The following is a 23,358-nucleotide window of genomic DNA, read 5'->3' as shown; positions in this document are numbered from 1 at the left end:
AGTCAGACTAGATGAAAATAGAGCTACAAGAATAAGCAGAGTTTAATTGCAGACTGTCAGTTGATCTAGATCTATTTTAGTCTTAAAGAATTGGCTACTTATGTGTTTTTTGAAAACTTATAAATTGTGCATTGCATTTATTCCCCTGTGATATTTGTTTTAGAAACAAAATAGAAATACTCCGAAAAGTTTCCATTGGTACTGGACTTGATATGGTGATGGTGAAGATCTTTTCCTTTTTTTTTTTTCCACATTACCCTTTGAATAACAAACAAGTGTATTTTACAAAGAAGAAGATGGTAACCACTTTCCTAAGGAAAAAAACATTTCTTAAGAGCATCAGATGAAAAACATAGTGCTAGTAAGTTAAATCCCTGAGGCTACACTGCTGATCCAGGAGAAGAAAGAATGAATAAAAGCTTGAGACTGAAAGTTAAGTTAATGGTAGGCTATATTTACCCAAATCTTATTTTCAATGCTCAGAAAATTTGGTTCAGACTGAATGCTATGTTTTATTCAATATAAAGTTAATCTTCATTGGTACTTTTAGAATTCCAGCAGTTGTTGGAATGCCTTGCATTTTTCATTTGATAGAGCATTTGTAAGTTTAATTTTGAGAAGTTTTATATAGATTCTGAATTATGGCTAGTAGAGGTCTGGAACCAGCTGCAGGTAAGCGAAAATAATTTCTTTGTATAATATCTGACCCAGAACCACATAATGAGACCTTGGGATGGATTCTGATTATTAAATAATGTTCATGCATTCTTAAAGAGTTAAGGTAGTTGTCAGTGAAATTGCTGCTCTCAATAGATATATGTATGCAAACATCTTTATTCATCTAAGAGCTAAGATTATATAGGCAAAGTGCTTTAAAAACTATGTACTCTGTATTCCTTCTTATTAAATCCTCACCTAAAAGTTCTTACTTGTTTCTCTTCTACCATAAAGTGAAAATTAATATTCTGGGTGGAATTCAAATAAAAGTATAGAGTTGGTGATCTTATAAAATTTTTGAATCATATCTTATCTCTCTCTCTCTTTTTTTTTTTTTTTTGCATCACTTGGTAGCAGTGAAATAAAGTGAAGATGACCTGGATTTAGAACTTCCAGATGCATTTGATTATTACACATTATTTGATGATCCTGTGTATGACATTAGTGATCTCTTACAGCATAACAGATTACCCTAAGCTTAGTGATTCTGAACACGAGCCTTTCCTATCTCGGTTTCTGTGGTTCAGGAATGCCAGAGCGGCCTAGCTGGCTGGGTGGTTCTGGCCCAGGTTCCCTGCCCGTGGCTGCACTCAGGATGCAGCAGGGAGGCCTGACTCACGCTGGAGCGTGCACTTCCCAGAGGGCTCGCTCGCGTGGCTGCTGGCAGGAGGCCTCAGTTCCCGGCCAAGCAGGCCTCTCTGTAGGTCACTCTGTGTCCTTGACACACGGCAGAGGGTGAGCAAGGAGGAAGCAGCAGCGCCTTGTACGTCCAAGTTGTTCACCTTCACTTCACGGTAGCTGTTCATTAGAAGCCAGGCCTCACGTCCGGCCCAAACTCAGGGAGGGCAGTTAGGTCCCACCTCTTGAAGAGAGCAGCATCAAAGGATGTGTGGAGATACTGTGAAACCACCAAAAGTCCTAAGAGTACTTTGAGGCTTTAGTTTCTTTCCTTAAAACTGGTCAGATGATAAACGAGGAACTCTGCTTGTTAATTAAAATAATATCTTAAACAATAAGGACCTACTGTATAGGACAAGAAACTGTATTCAATATCTTCTAATAACCTATACTGGGAAAGAATCTGAAAAAGACTATACGTGTGTGTGTGTGTGTGTGTGTGTGTGTGTGTGTGTGTGTGTGTGTGTGTGTGTAAAAACTGAGTCACTCTGCTGTACACCTGAAACATTATAAACCAACCATTCTTCAATTAAAAAGATCTTAAAAAATAGTGTTTTCTCAACCTTTCATGTTCTAAAAATAACATCAGCTACCAGAGACAACATAGACTGGATTTAAAATAAGGTGGTAAATTGGAGTGTGTGCCCTGCCGGATTGGCTTGAATCAAAGGGAAAAGAGCAAGTAGAATTACAAGAGGAGAACTGAGGAGGAGAAGAGGAAGATCCCTGCTGTTTGAGCTGCGACAAATGATTGGGGTATTAAAAGTCTTCTAAAATATTATGTCACAAATGCAGGTCTTCGTGAGGTCACTGTTTGTGTGTAGCTTAAGTACTTTGCTTCTTAATACCTATGGAAAATGCTCACTGGTATATCCTTATTATCTCTCTGCACCATTGTTTTCCGCCTCCCTCGTGGATCAGGATTGGAGGGAATGTGTCTAGTATTTCGGCACAGTGTTTGCTTGGGTGTAAACTGGAGGCGAGGCCATGCAGGCAAGCTGAGGCGGGATTGTGAAGAGTCGGCAAGTTGCCATGCAAAAGAGGTGCTGGATTTTTTTTTTTTTTTAAGCCAGGAAACATTTGCTGTCATTTAAAGATCTGTGTGGCCAGAGTGTTAAGGATGAACAGTTTTCTTTGTTTAATCTCTAACCCAGAGCCACATGATTTGACATGATAGATTTTGATTTCCATATTTGTTCATATGCAGGGAAAACCCTGGGTCTGGAAGCAGGGAAGCTGGTAAGGAGGCTTTTGCATAATCCAGACTAGGGGTGGATTTGTTGCACTTCTGTTTGGGCGATTGAGGGATTGATTTGATGGAGGGTTAAGTAGAAGGAAGAATCTAGAATACTTTCTAGGTTTTTTATGTAGATGTAATGGGGTAGAATTGTGATATTCCCTAAAGTAAAACATGCTACAGAGAGAATTGGTTTGTGGGGATCAAAACCATTAGCTCTTTTTTGGGGGGTATGTTTTGCTATCTGTTCCTTTCTCCTCTCTCCTCAAATCTCAGTGCTGCATCCCCATCCTCACTTTCAGCCAGTGGTCTTGCTTACTGAGAATTTGAAAACAGGAGCTAGGTTATTGATGGGGCAAGTTTTCTGTATAATTTGGAGGAGATCCATAATAGCAGTGGTAGAAATTTGCTGAGGATCGGAAGTAGGACCTAAGAAAAGAATTGCTTTGTATTTCCGTGAACCAAAAAAGATGCTTTGTTATGCATTACAGAATGGTTATACAAGTGTTCAGTTCAGAAATTGGTGGTAGTCATCTCAAATATTGAAAGTGGGGAGGTCCTTGAAAGATGGCAGTTTGATATTGAGTGTGACAAGACTGCAAAAGATGACAGGTGAGTAGGCATTTAAATTATTTCCACCTTAATATGCTTGTTCTAAAACTTGTTGTCTTTACTAAATGAGTTCTAATGATATTGAACAAGTTTCATATAAGGTATAGTTTTTTCTACAATGTTTAATTTGATCTTCAGTCTCCTGTGGAAAAGAATTGTGCTTATGACTTTAGCATGTCATTAACTTCTAGTACTTTTAACATAATTGCCTTTAGTCTAAATTGGTGAATTTCAGATTGTAGTATTTATGGTGGTATATGCAAAACTACACATGATGTACTAGGTGGCCCATTTAATGAATTGTTTAAAACTACTTTTAACCATAAGGGATTATCCTAGACTCTACCAGCTTAAGGTGCAACTCTGTTGCATTGCACTTAATGCCACAGATTTCCTAAGACACTTCATAAACCCTGAAGTTTCCAGACCACCCGAATGGGAAATGCGCATCATTATATGCTGATGTCTAGCATTGTCCTAGGCATACTTACCTGTAAATTCAGAACCATTTCTCATAATGAAATGTAGTTTGCTTCTGAAGCCTTTGGTCTATTTTAGGAAATGTTTAGCTTATAAAAATGATTTGATATACAATTTAATATCTTATTTTAGACAATAGGGAATTAGACATTTAGGCATTACTAAAAATGCCAAAATGACTATATCCGTTAAACATTTTAGATACCACTGTTATTTTTATTTTTTAAGAGGTGCTGAAGCTTTCCTAACTTGAAGCACTTGGCAAATTTTCTGGTCATCTGATACAGAATGACCTGATACTAAGACCAACCCTAAAAAAATGATTAGAAGGATAAATGAAATAATAAAAATACATAGTATGTCTACTGTGGTATGGGTCCTAATGATACACTCATTTTTTAAAAACACTCCTTTTTAATGTATTACTTCTTTGATTTTGGAGTCATTAAATCAGATAAATAACCTTACAGATGTTTTCAGTAACTCATTAAAACTTAAACTGATTTGATCTCTTTGATAGTGCACCCAGAGAAAAGTCTCAGAAAGCTATCCAAGATGAAATCCGTTCAGTGATCAGACAGATCACAGCTACAGTGACATTTCTGCCACTGTTGGAAGTTTCTTGTAAGTATTATACAACTTCACATGGACTTAAATTTGTTGGGGAAAAGACTAAGCTACTATTTTAAGAATTACCATTTTATTAAATTTTTTCTTAGTTATCAATATCATGTAATAAAACTAAGGAAGCATTATAAAGGAAAAGTAATGTTATATGCATTCTGTAAAATTTGGAAATGCTGAAAAGAAAGGAATTAAAGTATTCCACAGTACTCACCCTTGAATGTTTTAATGTAATTCCTTCCTTCATTTCTTATACATTTTTATGTATTGATATATATTTAAGACTACAGCTATAATTGTGTCTTACTTGTCTACCTTCCTTACTCCTTCAAACATCACATGTGTCCTGAATACCTACTATGTGCCAGACTCTGTTCTAGGCACTAGGATACTGCAATCACAGAACCAAGATGTCAGTTCTCCTGTAGGTTATATTCATGTTATCCCATGTTACTGATTATACACTTTCTACAAATATCTTTAACGGGTTTCCTCTTTAAAGAAAAGAAAAAAACTTGAAGTTTTCATAAGATAAAGTGAAAGGAGTGCAATATTTTCTGTACTACAGTAAATTTCCATTGAGGAAAAGCAATTAACTAGTTATTACAGACCAGGCTAAACTACTTTTCTAACACTATGAGTGGTTCAAAATGTGAGGGAGATAGGGCAGGCAGTTTTACTTTTGAAAAAATAATGTAGTTCAATGATTTTATCTGCAATTTAGGTTCATTTGATCTCCTGATTTATACAGACAGAGATTTGGTTGTACCTGAAAAATGGGAAGAGTCGGGACCACAGTTCATTACCAATTCTGAGGAAGTTCGTCTTCGTTCATTTACTACTACAATTCACAAAGTAAATAGCATGGTAGCCTACAAAATTCCTGTCAACGACTGAGGATGAGATAAAGACAGTATAATGTACTTGTATTCTCAAATGTGGTTTTCCTGAAACCAAATCAACTGTAGTTGATATGTTTTATTTCATTGGTTAATTTTTAGATGGAGAAAACTTAACATTATGCTTTACTGAATCTGTGCATAATCGTTCCATTCCTTGGTACCTGTTTCACTTTCCATAGGGTTGACGTAAGTTATTGCACACTGTTCCAAAGGGAACTAGCAGATTACATCAGCATTGTAATGTCAGTTCCTTTGACGATGGTAACTGTAGATGGAAAAACTTTTGCGATACAGCTAAATGTCTTTCTAAATCAGACCTTTTGGTCAAGCACCTTGACTCAGAGTATACAGAAATATCTAAATATAAAATAGAGCAAAAGAAATATGACTATTGAGAACATGTGTTTAGATCTTGAAAGGAACTAATGATAGTCCATAAGTAATGAAATATTGATCCTGTTAGGTCCCTTTGCCATTTATTTGTATAGTTTCCATATTGAAAAGTTTTCCAATTATTTGATTTTAATTTATATAACTCGAATCTATGAAGCCATGGATAGTCCTGCTATTCAAATTCCTGTGATACTGAACTTTTCAGAATGTCTTTTTATGTTTTATAAAATCAAGCTTTAAAGGACAATGATGAAATAAAGTTAAATGTGTATGTTCTAAATTTGTCTTAAAATATTCTTATATTGGTGTGGTGTTGATACAGTTAAATAGTTATAATGGATTCAGTGCAGCATATTATTTCTTGTGCCTACTATGGTTAGCCTAAGAATTCAAAGTTGAGTAAGTCTTGAGGTACTTTCACTTTAATGGACAAGCTTTTATTGTACCCCCTTCATCTCAACAGTACATTTAAAATAAATGTTCTTTTTATGAAATGATAAATGTCCTTTGGAATTAATTCAGTTTAGCAAATGTTGAGTTGTAGAACCTTTCTGTACTCTTAGCCTACTGCCAGTCTAATGTTCCATACACAGTTGACCCTTGAACAGGGCAGGGATTGGCTCACTGACCCTCCAAGCAGTTGAAAATCCCAGTATAACTTATAGCCAGCCCTCCACATCCATGGTTACCCCATACCCATGGATTCAACCAACCACAGATCGTGTAGTACTGTAGTATTTATTACAGTACTGAAGCTTGAGATCTTATGAAGGAGAGGAAAATACACAGCAGAGGACTATGAAGTAACCAAACAGTTTACTTCATTATGTATTGTCTTTGTTGTTTCACCTGGATAATCTTCTCTCTGATCCAACAGTGTGCTTGTTAAGAATAAAGGGCAATGTCTTATATTCTTCCATCTCTTAGAGCTGCTGGACAAATAGGTGCCCGTTTTTGATGATGGGTATCATGAATGCTGTTGCAAAAGCCAGTCTCTAAAGTGTTGTTGAAGCTATCTAACAGGTTCACTCACAAGTCTTCCTAAATAAGAAAGTAGTTACTCGGAAATAATGTTGATTTAGGGATGGTCAAGAGTCAACATTTGAATTCTTGAGCTGTTCATAATCTGTTAACATTTGAAATATGCATTGAGAAGGAAAGCAGAAATAGAACTTGAGTAAAAATATGGAGAGTGTTGAAAATCATGTTTTTTTTGTTTTTTGTTTCCTGTTTTTAGGAAATACGCTTGAACGTTTTTATAGAAAGCAATGACTGCTTCAGGGAACGCCGAATGCGCCCTCTGTTAGACAGTGGGAATAATGATGTGGTTCTTCCCCTCCCCGCCCCCAAAAAAGCTCACCATTGTATATTACTGATGACGCTTAAATTTCTATCATGTGTATTTTTGACAAATTAAGTGATCTTTAATATTAGTACTTTTCATTTGTGATTTATTATGTTACTTCTCCTTTAAGAGTTATGTCCAAAAATTAATGCTCTGGATTTGAAACTCTCAATAACAAGCTTCTGCCATACAATCTGTTGCCCACAGGTTACTCTATAGTATCAGGTCTGCATCAGCTAGGCTCTTCTTTTTTTGAAAACAGCAAAAATTGGTGCTGAAAAATTTAATGGAATAATATTAGCTACATAAAGAATCAAAGGGAAGGCTGAAAACCAGAGGACTAGGGCAGCCCCAGGGATTTTCAGTGACAAATTTGTGCGATCTGTATATCTTTATGTAATAAATGGGTCACTAGTGTTACTCAGTGATCTATCCAAATGACTCAGGTTGATGGTTTTAAAAAAAGTGACAATGAAAAGCTTTATTTCCATTTTAACAAGTTGAGATGTAAGACTAAGAATTCTGGGAAATTGCATTTTAAAATACCTTGATCATTTCATCTCGGCCAACATCCTTAACATGGTTAAATTAGACTTACCACACCATTTGCATGTTAATATTTACTCTTGTGAGAATTCTGAGGAGCTAGTCATGATCTCTCTTACCTCTTATAGATTATATGTCAATTCAGAATTACACGTATTTGAGTTGAGTGGGAGCCGAGCTATAAGCTTTAGTGATTAAACGAGATTGGGAAAGCTTTGGTCTAAGGTTCCAACTGGACTTGTTCCACCCTCTTTCTATACCGTGAGGCACACCCTGGGAGGGAGGTACTTAAACCAACAGATGAAAGAATTGTGACTGACTTCCACACCGTGTTAAATATAGAGAAGCTAAGATCCCAAGAGTCTGGTGGGCCTCTAGAGCTGCCTGGGCTCTGACTCAGTTTTGCTTACCAAGTAGGTAGAGGAATGAAACCAGGTTCCAGGGGAGCCCATCAAGTTCTGAAATAGAGCCCCAGAAGGGACTGAACCATACCTGGTCTTCAGGATCCTTCTCCCAGTACCATCAATCCGACAGAGAAGCCAAGCCTGTGGGAATTTTTACACATAGGTTTAACAATCTCATGTATCAATTGGCTTTTGTTGTAGAGCAAACAACCATACCATTAGCAACAATAAGCATTTTTTCCTCAAGTCTGCAGGTCAGCTGGGGTGTTTATCTCATTCTCAGCTAAGCCTGCAGGTCATGTGTCTTGTTCTACCACTGAAGGGGCAGTGACTAGCCAGAATTCTCGAAGCTTAGGTTCAGAACGTGCACACTGACACTTCTCCACATTCCACTGGCCAAGGCACGTCTTATGGCTAAGCCAAACGTCAGTGGGGAAGGGAAGTGTACTCCTCCCAAGGAGATGGGGGGAGAGGTATGACAATCCCATGACAGGATCTAATAGACCAGGGGTTGGCGAACTTTTTCCGTAAAGGGTCAGATACTAGTTTAGGCTTTGCAGCCATATGGTCTCTTGCACCTACTCGAGGGATTCAGTTGTAACTTGAAAGCAGCCTTAGACAACAGGTAAATGAATGAGCATGGCTGTGGTCCAATAACAAAAACCAGATGGTGGGCTATATTTGGTCCATGGGTTGTAGTTTGCTGACCCTGTAATAGATCTGTTTGCTGTTTTGTTTACAAATATTCAAACCCCTCCCTGGTTCAGAGCAATTGATTCTATGATATTCAAGGCTCACGTTTAAAACAACATCATTTGTTTTTTCCATCCATGGTACCTCAAATGGGACAGCTCTCTGTCTTATCTCAATCCTGTATTCTGTGAAACACAACTGGCTATTTCTTTAAGGTACTCCTCAGGACACCCCACAGTGAATTATGATCTGAAAACTTGGGAAGGGAGGTTCTTTAGCACATGATGCATACAGAGATTCCAAATAGCATAAAGACATAGACATTACCTTCTGTTACCATTTAATTGCTTCATCTGTGAAATTTACCTTAATTTTATCTGTGAAAGATCAGAATAGCTACAATGCTATATTGTAATACCTGTATTTTCCACCAGGTGTCACTAATGTTGGGATCCTTAAAGTGAATTTCCTCTGACTCTAAAGACTACAATATTCAGCTTTTCTTACTGGAAGTTAACACTGGTATTTCTGTCTACAAAAATGTAAAGATACGGGGGGGAGGGGGGAACACAGCATCTGTCTTTTGCTAGGCACTTCACATGAACTATTTCATTTAATTCTCATGCTTTGGTGCACAAACAGAATTGCAGAGTCAGTGTGCATGCAAACGGCACCATGTTTTTTAAAGTTTAGATGGTCTCTTTTGACCACAGCCAAGGAAGCTCATTTGACTCCACAACAAGCACATCAAAAGCAATTCTTCTTCCGCCTTTTCTTAATGGTTCTTACCTTCTACATCCTTTGAGCAATTGAGTGTCCTGAACAAATTACTTTTTCTTTACTGGGCTTTAAGTTTCATTGGTGAGTTTGTATTTATGCTTTCCTCAGATGACTTTGACCAATGAATGGAAAGAACCAAAACACACAGGACTTTATCCTATACCTTATCTATACTGTTTACAGAATGAATCAAGTATGAATTTCCAAGCATCTGTGAAACAGTTTTCCAACTAATCAGAAGAATTGTTCATTTAACCATCTCAGTTACTCCTTGGGGAATTAATTTTTTTGCTTAACTTGTAAATAATAGTTTCTCATTCTTTTTCTATTCAGTGTATGAAATTGTAAAGTTATTTTGTTCAATGTAACCATGATAAAGGTTTGTGTTGGAATAACTATGAAATAGAACCTGCCTGCTAAACTTCAAATTTTATTAGTTATATTTTCTAAAAACAGATCTTCAGTGATCTTTCCATTCTTGAATGTGGCTTTGAAAGCCAGCAGTATTAACCTACGCTTATTAAAAAAAAAAAAAAATCTAGCTGGGAAAGCTACTTAATCTCCATTAGAGTTGACAATCCTGTTCCAATCTGGCAAAAACACTGTAGCCCTAGCAACAAAACTATTAGAAAAGGCCTAGAGAGAAAAATGTCAGAGTTGACCCTCTGATTTCACAAGTCAGTTTATGTTACCACTTCACCTATTTTTGTCCTCCTGCCATTTGATCTATTTTTATACTAGAGAAACATAATATAGTTTCATTTATTTGTGTAAAGTCCATTTTCATCCACGTTTATCTGCATCATTTTGCTATGCAAGCCTGTTTGCACCAAGGAACTTGCATGAGATCAAAATCTTTATTATCTTGGAATTTTATCTGTGCTGGAAAAGGCCGCTGAGCATAAGGAGGCAAACCATACTCTTTCTATGCAAGGGAAAGATCTCAAAACGTCTTTAAAAACTATCTAGATATGGACATATTGAGTGGATGCCTAGACATGGATATGATTTCTATTTGAATGGCAGTCTCACTAAGTGCAGAAGTTAGTGGTTTTAAAGATTGAGTCAGTGATATCCAAAATATTTCATTTCTAAAATACAGTTCTTGGATCACTGTACTCAATCATAATAGTCAATACAGCTCTGTAGAAAACAGTTCAAAGCTTCCAGATCTAAAAAAAGAAATTTATAGGTAATGAGCATCTACTGTGTGCCAAATACCAATTCGGTGCTTTACACCTGTTCAGCCTGGTTCCTTCTAGGTGGGGAAGTGGGAGACTTGGGCTACAGCCTGTGGTCTTGGAAACTGGTGATGGGACATAGGCAGAGCCACGAAGCAAAGAAAATGATGAAGTCTGAGTTCCAAATGACAAGTCCTCCAGAGTAAGGAATAGCTCCAGAACTTCAGGGCTGTGAGGGGAGAAGAGTGTGGAAAGAGAAGGACTGGATCCAGAATGAAGGTTGTATAACTGCTGATCCCCAGTAAGTCCCAGAGGATAACCGTGAAGGAACACTGAGTAGGGAGAAAGAATCCTTCCTAGAGTATCTTTAGCTCAATTTGTGGGCAGGGAGGGGATCCGGCATCAAGTTAGTACATTACACATGCATTATCTCAGTCCTCACAACAACCCAATGAGAGTTACTATCCCCATTTTATACCTGTAAACAGTGAGATTCAGGAAGGTTAAGTAATTTGCCCAACTTGAAACATCCAGAATACATCCCCAGACCCGACTCCAAAGCCCATATTCTTTCTACTGTATCTCATTGCTTCTCAGAGACTGGGGAACAAAGAAGGGTTCCCCTGTTTCCCTGTGCAGACTCAGCCAAGGAGACTACAATACCACACGACTCTAACCCCAAGCTGGAGAAGTGAAAACTCACAGCCACAATATTTGAGTGTCAAGGAACATTAACTTTTTAAAAAACTCTTTTGCATAATAAGCTATCACTAAATGTTTATTAACACAAAACATTTTGTTGTGTAACAGGAGCATTCGTTTTCTTCAGTCAACATTTTCTTCTCTCATTTCTTTCACTTGTTTCTGTAACTAAATGCTGTGTTGGAATTTGGGCTTCTGCTTTATGGACTTTAGCCAGTTTGAGAAATAGACCCAGGAAACAGAGATTGAAATGTATGTCTTATCATCTAAATTATGGGGTTCCCTAGTAAAGCTGAGTAGGAGAATGAGGCTTAGGCCTAAAGCAGAAATAGGTTTGCTCCAGTTCTCCACAAATGAACTTCAGTCTTCCTCACTCAAGCCCAGCTCCAGCGTGGGAGTAATTTTAAAGTACACATAATATTTTTTAAAATGTATCAGTATTAGCATGGGTGATGCACAAATAAATAAAAATCCCAAAGCAGCGCGTATATGAAGGAAGGCTGGGAAACGATGTCATAAGGCATTGTTCTTAAGCGAGTTAGAAGTCAGCCGGGGCTGCCGTCCTCTCAGCAGGGCAGGCAGCTGCTCACAGTGCTGCTGTGCTCTCACCATCGTACACTCTGCTCCTTTCTACACAACGTTCCCCTCTGGAACTGCTGATGGGCATTTCACCTTTTGCCCACAAAAGACTCTAGCAACATGAGTCAGCCAGGATTCCATGTGGCACCCTAAGCTCAAAATTCACTCCCTATTCTATTCTTCTCAGTAATTATCTCCTGTCATGTTGTCCAGAATAGATCCACCAGATTTTATGAAATGAATACAAAGACTGGATCAACAACATAAACATGTCCCAAATTTGAACAATAGGAAACTCTTATTATTCAACGTCCTCAAAACGAAATCCCCTTGCAAATAAAAGCCCACAGAAATGAAAGTCCAAATGCCTTCATTCCCAATTTTATACGACTGGCTCCGTCTCAGCCAGAGGGTCTTACTTACTTGTCTGGGTTCCCACATCTGCAGCTGTGTCCCAAGCTGTCTTTCATAGGTATGTAGCTTCTTCAGCCTCTTTAAATTCAAATCTCTGGTTAGTTTTACTCTCCAAGGGGTCAGTAGCCACAAAGGAAACTGCAGCTCCACTGCAGAAGTTATCACAAACAAAATTATGATCCCCAAATTAAATGAATGGTGGAATGTCGTTCGATGTTGCTATTCTCAGCCAAAGAGCATGGCAGGTCACTTAGTGGTAGCTGTGTGGGAGACAGTGAGAACCTGAGAACACCTGGTTTCAGTCCCATGGCAGGCCAGCCAGCTGCACCAGTGTTGAGTCCACAGCCTGGGCATCTGTGTGTACTGACCAGAAACTGCCCAACAGTTGTATTTCTACGTGTATAATATATGTATTTCTGTGTTTCTTCTTGTTTTGTTTTGTTTGGGAGATGCTTGTGGGGATTCCCCCCGTATGTGTTGCCTACTTTCTCTCAGAGAGTGACATGCGAGACATTATTGCCTTCTTATTTAGATATTCTGGTTTCTTCATTTCCTCCTGTCTATTGTCTCATGCAAGACTGTGGTCTAGAGAAAACCTCTACTCCCAGATCCTTCCAAGTGTGTTCTCTGTAGGGGTGAAGTACACTATTCTCCATGAAAACGTGAGGAATGGAGTAGAGACCATCACCCTACTTCCTTAGCACTATGTTTTAACTTAATAATGTACACTGTTTTATTTACTCTGATACTAGTAATTGTCGTCACTTTTCCATAAACGTTTCCTTCCTACCTAGGCAGGCTGAGTTGGACCCAGGTGGGCAGTAGGTAACTAGAGTCAAAATTAAAAAAAAAAAAAAAATTAAAACACTAGGATCAGGACTTCCCTGGTGGTCCAGTGGGTACGACTCTGCACTCCCAATGCAGGGGGCTGGGGTTCAGTACCTGACGGGGGAACTTGGTCCCACTTGCGTGCTGCAGCTAAGAAGTCTGCATGCCATAACTACGTTCGCATGCTGCACCTATGACCTGGAGCAGCCCAAATAAGTATTAAAGAACAAAAAACAGAAACAAACAAAAAAACACCAGGATCACAATAGAGGCCAGGGAGTCAGGATTACTCTTGTGCACTGTTGGTAGGAATGTAAACTGGTTCAGCCACTGTGGAAAACAGTATGGAAACGCCTCAAAAATTTACTAGAACTTCTAAATGACCCAGCAGTTCTACTTCTGGGTATTTACCTGAAGAAAACAAAAACACTAATTTGAAAAGATATATGCACCCCTATGTTTACTGTAGCATTATTACAACAGCCAAGATATGGAAACAACCCAAACGTCCAAGGATGGGTGAATGGATAAAGAAGATGCAATGTATATAGACACAACAGAATACCGTGTAGCCATAAAAGAAGGAAATCTTGCCATTTGCGACAACATGGATGGACCTTGAGGGCATTATGCTAAGTGAAATAAGTCAGAAGAAAGACAAATACCATATAATTTCTCTTTTATGTGCAATATAAAAACCAAAACAAACAAAACAAAAGCAAACTCACAGATTCAGAGAACAGATTGGTGTTTACCAGAAGGAAGAGGGCTGGAGGAAGGGTGAAGTGAGTGAAGGAGAGCAATTGTATGGTGATGGATGGTAACTAGACGTACAGTGCTGATTATTTTGTAGTGTATACAAATATTGATTTATAATGTTGCATACCTGAAATTTGTATAAATGTTATATACCAATTTTACCTTGATTGAAAAAACAAAAAAAAAGAAGAAAAAGTAACAGGAGGATACCAAAGTTTAGCAAAACTTTAAGGAGATTCTAGATATCACAGATGTAAGTAGTCAAAAGTTAGTGCTCCAAAAGGTTGGGCCACTGAAAAGACAGAGCACAAGCACAGACAAACAAAAAATACTTAAACCTAAACTTCAGGGTAGAAACTTTTCTGTTCTTACGCATTCCTGTCTCAGTAGGATCTGACCATCAGTGTAAGGAGAGAGACTGCAGCTGTGGAGGAAAATGGTGCCAAGAGCTGCAGCTGCAGAATTTTGTTTGTTTTTTGTGTGTGTGTGTGTATTTTCACTTTTTACTTTAACCTGTAAAATTAATACATGCACAAGTTAAAAAAAATAAAACAGTACAGAGTGGTACTAAAAAATGTAAGTTCTCTACCTGACCTCGTTCTCCACGGCCCATTTCTAACCCAGCTTCCTACTTTTTTAATTAATTTTTATTGGAGTATAGTTGCTTTACAATGTTGTGTTAGTTTCTGCTGTAGAGCCAAGTGAATCAGCTATATGTATACACATATCCCCTCTTTTTTGGATTTCCTTTCCACTTAGGTCACCACAGAGCACTGAGTAGAGTTCCCTATACTATACAGTAGGTTTTCATTAGTTATCTATTTTATACTTAGTAGTGTATATATGTCAATCCCAAAGTCCCAATTCATCCCACCACCCCTTACTCCCTATTTTTAAACATCTTTTATTCTGTTGCTGGTTATTACCATACCTCTGAAACTTATGCTAATTCCTCCACTTCTCATTCATCAACTTTAGATAGTATCTATTGAAAGACGATAAACTTAGTTCATATTTCCTTATCCATTACTAAGTTTTTCCAGTTATAGTGCTTTGGTTCTTCTGGTGGTTATCTATAATTTTAAAGAATATGCTTAAACCCCATATTTCGTTACATCAATTTTAGATAGTATATCTGATTCATTACTAGATAACGTGAGAAAAATCTGTCTGATATTTCCTTCCACATCTCTCTGCTGCCTTAAAAGTCAGACTTCCATTTTTATACATTATCAATGTTATTAATATTAGATTCTCTTTTATAGCTACTATTGTCTTCCAAGTTTTGTTTATATGTTGATTCTACAAACTGAAATAGCATTTACATTATTCCGATTATTAAATTACTCCTTCTTGAAAGACTGAATAGCTCTACCTATTGAGGAAAAAAAGGTAATCTATATCATTAAAATGGAAAGATGAATGTTCCAAGTGTCAAGCTCAAATGGGATTCCTTAAACCCAATCTTCAAGACTTCCTACTAAATTATTCATTTAGCCAAGGATACCTTTAATTTCCAAGAAATCTTTCTTCTTTGATTATTCTCATTTCCCAGCCACCTATTCTTTGGCTTCTTGACTCTGAAGATGTTAGGGTTTGGGTTTTTTTTTTTTTTTTTTATCAATTTTTTCTTCAGTTCTCTTAATTAACTGTTTTCTTCAGGAGTCAACTGTTATATCGGTTCCACTTGGACCCCATCATTTTTGCTGCTGGTTTCTACTACACTTTCTGGGGTTTTTTTCTCATACACATGCATGATGAAAAAGACTGATCAATACTGTTAGCATGATTTTCAACTCTGCTATCAGACCTGTCCCTTGAGTGAAAAGATGGATGGTAGGGTCTATGTACATATAAGATGGTACAGTCAGCCCTATGCATCCATAAGTTCCACGGATTCAACCAACTTAAGGTCCAAAATATTCCAAAAAAATTCCAGAAATTTCCAGAAAGCAATACTTAAATTTGCTGCACACTGGCAACTATGTACCTAGAATTTACATTATAAGTACTATTATAAGTACTCTGTAGATGATGTAAAGCATACAGAAGGATGTGCATAGGTTATATGCAAATACTATGCCATTTTATATAACAGACTCAAACATCCGTGGATTGTAGTATCCACAAGGAATCCGGGAACTAATCCCCCACAGATACTGAGGGATGACTGTATTCTTTAAGGATACATTGAGATATTTTGTTAATCATGTATTTTTTTTGAAATTTGAAATATATTTTAAAGTATTTTTTTGAAATTTGCCTTTTAAAAATAATGCATGAAAATATCACTTACTTTATTTACTTAGTTTTTTTGTGTGTGCCAGGATTCACTCACTCTATTAGGAATCTGGCTTGGACCAAGGGCCTGGGGGTTAAACATAATTCCCAGGTATGGTCAGCAGGGGGCAGAAAAGGGTAGTGGAACAAGTACTCACTGCCAAGGCCTGGGCATCGCTCTCTTTCCCCTTTCTGCAGGGGTAAAAATCAATTAGTAGGTAGTAGACGGTCCAGAGTGCCAGAATCAGGAGAGAAATGACTCACAGAGACAGTGACCCAGAATGGCGAGTAGGCTGAGGAGGCAGGGGAAAGGTTTAGCCACCATTCACAGCCTGGTCTCTGTCACAGAGACGTGGACAACCAGACATCAGGAGGTGAATCATCAGAGCACTTTCACAGTCCTGACTGCTACTCCCAGCCTGCCCGAAGCCCAAGGTCTGGCTCCTTAAAGTAACAGGAGTCGACGATCCACCTTGAGAGCTGATATAAACTTCCTGTCTGAGAGCTAGTCCATGCTGCCAGCCAAGGGTTCCACAACCAGCCATTTTAAGGAGGACAGAGTAGGGTATGGGCACCAAATGCAAATGCTGACAGTTAATGAAAACACTTAGATACATTCCAATTAAATAATTTGGGAGCCAACCTAAACATGATGTGGCTTAAATATATTTTCTTCCCTCCTCCAGAGGGGAAACATTGTTCAGTTGTGCAAACATTTTGACTTTGAAATGAGACAAACGTGACTCTAAACTGTTCGGTATATGGTTCTCAGTTACTTAACCTTCCTGAGCCTCAGTTTCTCCATCTCTAAAACTAGAAATAATGATTCTCACCTCACAAATCTGCTGCAAAGAAATGAGATGATGTACGTAAACTGCATGGCAAAGAGCTTGGCAACTTGTAGTCAGTCAGTCAACATTGGTAGCTGTTCTATCTCCCTGTCTTTGTCTTGGAAGAATATCCACCATGCTGCTTGCTATCTTTGAATACAAAGTTTCAGTCTCCTAAAAGTATGACTAACATTAACTGAGGGATTACTGTGTTAGGTACCACAGTAAGTTTTCTGAAGTATAATCTCACTTAATTTTCATGATGTACTTTCATCATCATCTCTATTTTACAAATAAGGACATTGCACACCGATTTTCCTAGTCTTTCCACATGGTAAAGAACAAGGAAGGATTCAAAACTAGGTAACTGGATTCCAGAACTCATGCTCTTGACAATACCCAATCTGTTTTCCAATACAGACATTTAATCAAAGAGTTAAAAATCTAAAGGAAAAAACAGAATAGTCTCGTCTTTGCAACGTGTTTAAATGTTGGTACTATTGTCATAGGATCACCTCTTCTATTTGATACTTAGGGCAAAAGTTCAGTGTTCAATGAAATAAATGAAAATGCGCCTTGTCGCAGACACAGAGAATGGACATGTGGACACGGAGGGAGATGGAGAGGGTGGGACAAATTGGGAGATTATGATTGACATATATACACTACCATGTGTAAAACAGATAGCTGGTGGGAACCTGCTGTATAGCACAGGGAGCTCAGCTCGGTGCTCTGTAATGACCTAGATGGGTGGGATTGGGGGTGGGGGTGTAGGGAGATCCAAGAGGGAGGGGATATATGTATACATATAGCTGATCCACTTCATTGTACAGCAGAAACTAATACAACATTGTAAGGCAACTATACCCCAATAAAAAAATTAAATAAAGTTAAAAAAAAAAAGAAAACACACGTCACTGTTTTTCCATTTAGAATTCTTTCATAAAATTAAAAGAACTAACAATGGTATTTTGGAAGAAATTCAGCTTTAGCTATTACATTTAAAGATTACTATTACATGACTAAGGAACCCTTCCTTGATCTTTCTGAGAAGTGTTCTCTCTTTTGCTTCACTAGAAAGGGAAGATGGTGTAAGAATACTTCTTCCTCAACTGATGCCTAAAAAAACAATCACAGTCCTGGTCCTATGTAAGGATCACGCAAAACACTTTTTATAAATACAGGTTTTCTGGATCTGGTAACTCAAAATTTCTGGGAGAGGACAGCCTAAAAAGCTCCTTGACGAATATCAGAACTGATTACCAGTGACTAGATTCTAGAAGGGGAGACATCTTCCTGGCCCCTAACCTCTCCAAAGGGGAGAGGCAGAGAATGGAGATAATTTGGGAACTGGGGAAGGTGCAGAGATATGTCTGCCTACATTTCTTGCCTTAAATAGATTCTGCCAAATGCTTGATGAGAGGCCAGAAAGTGTTGCCCAATGAGCCTCCACGGTTCTAATCACAGTCAAGCATGTCCAGACCAGCACTGTCCCTTTAAAAGTGCTGAATAGTCTCTGGAGGCCACTGTCTATATGCCGCTTCTATGCTAGTTCATTTTAAGAGTGAAGACCTTAACAAAGTCACAAAGGACTAAAAAGACCTGTGCTTCTGGCCTCCACCCACCTTTCCTGACTTACTTCACCTTCCCGTACCTTCTGTTAGTGTCTCCAATCTACCAAACTCTTTCACGTCTCTGAAATGTCATATATTCAGATTCTATCCCTTCCGCAAGAAATATGAAACATCCTCTCCCAACACACATTTTTCTCTTCTCTTCTCTTCTTCTCCCTCTTTCCCTCTCTCTCTTTCCGCTCCTTCCCTCCAACCCTCTTCACCTCTCTCCTTTCCTCTCCACCCTCCTAATTAATTCCAAATTATCTTTTTAAAAAATCTATTATTTATTTTGGCTATGCCGGGTCTTAGTTGTGGCATGTGGGATCTTTAGTTGTGGCATGTGGAGTCTTAGTTGTGGTATGCATGTGGGATATAGTTCCCTGACCAGGGATCGAACCTGGGCCCTCTTCATTGGGAGCACAGAGTCTTACCCACTGGACCACCAGGGAGGTCCCCCAAATTATCTTGTAAAGCTCATTTCACAGGAGCTGTTCAAAGAAGCCGTCCTTGCCTGCCCTCTCCACAAAGTCAGGTGTCTGGTCCGTCTTGTAATTGCTCATCTCACTCTTTAATTTTTCTTTGTAGTACCTACCAGAGTCTGACATAAGAGTTATTGGTGAGATTCTGTTTAATTTCTGTCTCCCCCATTTAAATCTAGGTTTTGTGAGAGAGCTGGGCCAGAGTCCCTTTTGCTCCCTGCTGCCCAGACCTAACCAAGTGCCTTTCCTTCAGTACGGGTTCAAATACTCTCTGTTAAATGAATGAAGTAAAAGGAAGAGAGACTTTTAGATTCTCTCTTTTTTTCCTTCATCCAGGGCAGAAAGCTATATCATTGATTTACTCAATAAAATGTTTTGAATTCCTCCAATGTGCCAATGCCTGTGAGAATTTAATGATACGTCAAAAAATAGACTCATTCCTTGAGGTCCGTAGAGTCTAGTGGGGAAGAAAAGACATATATTCAGATAACTATTACAGGAGCCTGCAAGGGAAACCACAAACTTTCTTACATAATCAAATTTCAGTCCTTCACTGTTGTCAGAGCAAAGAGACCATCCCTGTGAGAAAAGATTAGGGGCCTCACTGCCCAGAGGCTGTGTGACCTCCAGAGTCAGCGGGATTTGAATCCTTCCGTTACACTGTGGCTGCTTGGGTTCATGGTACCTAAACTATCTGTGCAGCAGCCTCCTCAACTGCACAATGGTCAATTTTCTAGTGGAAAGAGAAAGGTGTCTTTACAGGAAATGTTTTTAGCAGATTACCGTAGGTTCGTAAAACTGAAGAAGATATACAGATGGCAAATAAGCACATGAAAAGATGTTCAGTGTCATTAACTATTAGGGAAATGCAAATTAAATCCACAATGAGATGGAGCTACCCAGCTATAAGAATGCCTAAAATAAAAAATGACACCACCAAATGTTTGTGTGGATTTGGGGAAACAAACACATACAGTACTGGTGAGAATGTGAAATGGTACAGCCACTCTGGAAAATGATTTGACCGTTTCTTTAAAAACAAAAGGTACAACTACCATACAACCAGACATTTGCACTCCTGGACATTTAGCCTAGAGAAAGGGAAACCTATGTTGACACAAAAATGTGTACACAAGTTTTTGTTGCGGCTTTATTTGTAACAGGCCAAAACTGAAGACAACCCAGTTGGTTAAGCAAACTGTGATACATCATTATCCTGGACTACTACCAAGAGTTACAAAGAAACGAACTATTATACCTGCAACAATCTGGATGAATCTCCAATTATGCTGAGTGGACAAGAGCAAATCCCAAAATGTGACATACTGTATGATCCCATTGGTATAACATTCTTGAAAATGGCAAAAATTAAAGAAATGGAGAAAGATTAGTGGTTGCCAGGGATTAAAGAGGTGGTAAAAGTTGGAGGGAAGTCTACATAGCTGTAGAAGGGTAATTTAAAGGATTGCTGAGGTGATGGAAATGTGCTGTATCTTGACTGTTTCAATGTTAATATCCTAGTTATGATATTGTATCATAGCTTAGAGACATGTTACCATTGGGAGAAACTGAGTAAAAGGTTATAGACTCTGTATTATTTCCTATAGCTACCTGGGAATCTACAGTTATTTCAAAATAAAAAGAGTAATTTTAAAATATGAAAAGGTGGAAGCAAAGTCAGCGAAACAAGTATGGCGTTTGTCAGTTATAGCATAAGCCTCAAAACTCTGACATCATAATGGCCAGTGATCTTGACTACTACGGAATCCTGAGCTTTCGTGGATTTGTCCACAGTACTCTGCCAAGTGCTGTAGACATACTCTGGTTTCAGTGCCAAGAATTGGAGAAAAAACGATGTTCGCGTCAATCAGAAAGCACTTTGAGCTTTTTGGTGGTCATTCAAGGTTTCGCCGCCTCAGGTAGTCTTTTAATATACTATTTTTGATCATCAAAACAGATGGTGGTCACAGGAAGTGTTTTGTTTTATTTCCTCAAAGACATATGAACTAATTTTTAACTTCAGCACTGGTTTCATGAAAAGCTACTGGTGTTCATAGGATTCAGTGCTGCTGAACACAAGTGAGCAGCTTTACATTCCTGGGGTGGAGTGGGGAGTAGGAGACACTTTTTTGGCTCCACGGGGGAGAACTTTCTGTAGATCTATGAAAATGTCTGTTCTATTTATCAAAGAGTATTTTCTGTTCAACTTAGTTGTTTTACCTATCATGACCTGAGAGTTATGTTAGAGCGTAGTCATAGCTCAACCAAATAATAGCTAAGCACTACCATACTTAGAAACTTTTTGATGTTTCCAGCATTATTTGCTGATCTTTGAGAATTTTCCCCCAAATTGGAATACTTAGATAAGATTGGGGTCAATCTTCCAGAATCCTCAGTTATCTAAATTTTATGTTCACGTGAAACTGAATTGTAATTACTTCTTTGCAAATCTCCACATCCTTTTATTTTATCTATATGAGGCCACACATTGTCCTGTTTTGGGTGGTTGTTGTTGGTTTGGTGGTGGTGGTGGTTTTCACCTTCTTGTCATACTCTCTACCTTTGGCCTCTTGGTTCTCCTCTTCCTAACAGTTCCTGAGCAGCTTTGCTGCTTTCTTCTTTTCCCCACCTTTAAGAGTCCACATGCCCCAGGGTTTTGTTCCTGAAACTGTTCTCTGTCCATATCAACTCCCTAGGTGACCTCATTTCTTTCAGTAACTTTCTGTAACTTACTGACTCCTGAGTTTGAGCTATGAAGCCCTGTTTGGGAGATTGAGTCTAATTTTTAGAGATGTGTCGAGCTTGACATTTAACATAAACTCCATCCCATATCTGACCAGCGACTCGCTGTTCTATGGTGTTTGTGTTTTGCAGGAGAAGCCCTTCCGTTGAGGTGGACACCCACAGCCAAAATACTACATCCTCTGAGGGAGCCAATCATACCCTGCTGATCCACAGCCCCGTAGAACTCAAAAGAGGCTGGAGGAGGCAGAAGCAGCACCTCTTCTTATACAGCGATGTGTTGCTTATATCTAATACCAAGTGCGTATACATGACATGCTCTCCCGAGGATCATAAAATTGCACATTTGCTAACCCTTATTGTAGGAAAATATGACAGTGTCTCTCTTGCCCGGGGCTTGCAGACAGATGATAAAAATAAGAGGGGGAAATTACAGATTGTGATGAGTGCTTCTGATACAAGGGAGATAGGGTACCGTGTAGAGGATGGGACCATCTTAGAGAGGGGTTGTGCAGGAGAACCTCTCAAGGCGGCAGCCTCTAAACTGGACCTGCGGGGTGAGCAGCAGCCACCATCCCCAGCCAAGGTGCATGAGTCTCCTAGGCGTCTAGGCCCAAGTGGGTGCGGCTCAGTCCCCTGGAGGGAGGAGTTCAGGGAAGGCCAGTGTGACTGGAGCTTAAAGCAGGGGGCGTGACATTAGATGTGATATGGTAGTCAGGTCACAGAGGGTCTCCACAGGCCTGGAAGGGGTTGAAATACTATGCTGAAGGGTGTTTAACTAGGATAGGAGCCATATCTAGTGTATATTTTTAGCAGAATTTTCTAACTATTGGAAGATGATGGATTTTTGGGTAAGCAAAAGAGTGGAAGCAGGGAGACTAGTTAGAGGAGGCAACAGTCCTGATGAACAGGAACAAAGGCTCCATCGTGGGGTTGACAGTGAAAATGAAAGATGAGGCCAGACAGATCTGGAATACATGTTGGAGACAGAACCAACTGGGTGCACTTTGCTCTCAACCCTGAATACAAATGCAACTAATACCATAGACTTGGTGGCGTAAACAACAGAAACTTATTTTCTGATAGTTCTGGAGGCTGGAGGTCCAAGATCAGGCACCAGCGTAGGGAAGTTCTAATGAGAGCTCTCTTCCTGGCTTGCAGATGGCTGTCCTCTCACTGTATGTTCACATGGCATTTCCTCAGTGCATGGATGTGGGGAGAGTGGAAGAAAGCTCTCTCCCTCCTCTAACAAGCCCACCCATCCTACTGGATTAGAATCTTAGCCTCATGACCTCCTAAGCCTTAATTACACCCTAAAAGCTCCATCTCCAAACATAGTCGTGTTGGCAGTAAGGGCGTCAGGGTGTGAAGGTGTTGGCAGGGAGCGGGGGGAACACAATTCTTCCATTGCAACAACTAGCAGGACTGAGTGCCGCCAACCTTGCACAAATTTTCTCCACAATTTTTAGAAAACGACCTACAAGATCATTCCCATAATACATTTAGGTATAGTCATGATCATTATTAATATGAAAGA

The 23,358-nt window shown here is 38.9% G+C and overlaps 1 protein-coding gene across 4 annotated transcripts; it reads left to right on the top strand.

Annotated features, from left to right (window-relative positions):
- The first annotated feature begins 1,380 nt into the window (after nt 1-1,380).
- On the top strand, nt 1,381-22,117 carry LOC130834772 (mitotic spindle assembly checkpoint protein MAD2A-like). 4 transcript variants are annotated; one of them, XM_057705541.1, is made up of 6 exons: nt 1,381-1,480; nt 2,317-2,438; nt 2,603-2,634; nt 3,124-3,244; nt 4,245-4,348; nt 5,073-6,098. In XM_057705541.1, the coding sequence occupies exons 2-6, from the start codon at nt 2,428-2,430 to the stop codon at nt 5,243-5,245; spliced, it is 441 nt and encodes a 146-aa protein (XP_057561524.1). In that variant the 5' UTR covers nt 1,381-1,480; nt 2,317-2,427; the 3' UTR covers nt 5,246-6,098. The 4 variants fall into 4 exon arrangements, with proteins under 4 accessions (XP_057561524.1, XP_057561526.1, XP_057561527.1 ...); XM_057705543.1 differs by lacking the exon at nt 1,381-1,480 and adding an exon at nt 21,954-22,117 and having other exon boundaries at nt 1,901-2,438; nt 5,073-5,167; XM_057705544.1 differs by lacking the exons at nt 1,381-1,480; nt 5,073-6,098 and adding an exon at nt 20,243-20,432 and having other exon boundaries at nt 1,901-2,438.
- The last annotated feature ends 1,241 nt before the right edge of the window (nt 22,118-23,358 follow it).

The sequence above is a fragment of the Hippopotamus amphibius genome, chromosome 13, assembly GCF_030028045.1.
Source record: "Hippopotamus amphibius kiboko isolate mHipAmp2 chromosome 13, mHipAmp2.hap2, whole genome shotgun sequence".
Taxonomy (NCBI): Eukaryota; Metazoa; Chordata; class Mammalia; order Artiodactyla; family Hippopotamidae; genus Hippopotamus; species Hippopotamus amphibius.
Note: the sequence above shows the minus strand (reverse complement) of the source record. Positions and strands in the feature narration are given on the sequence as shown.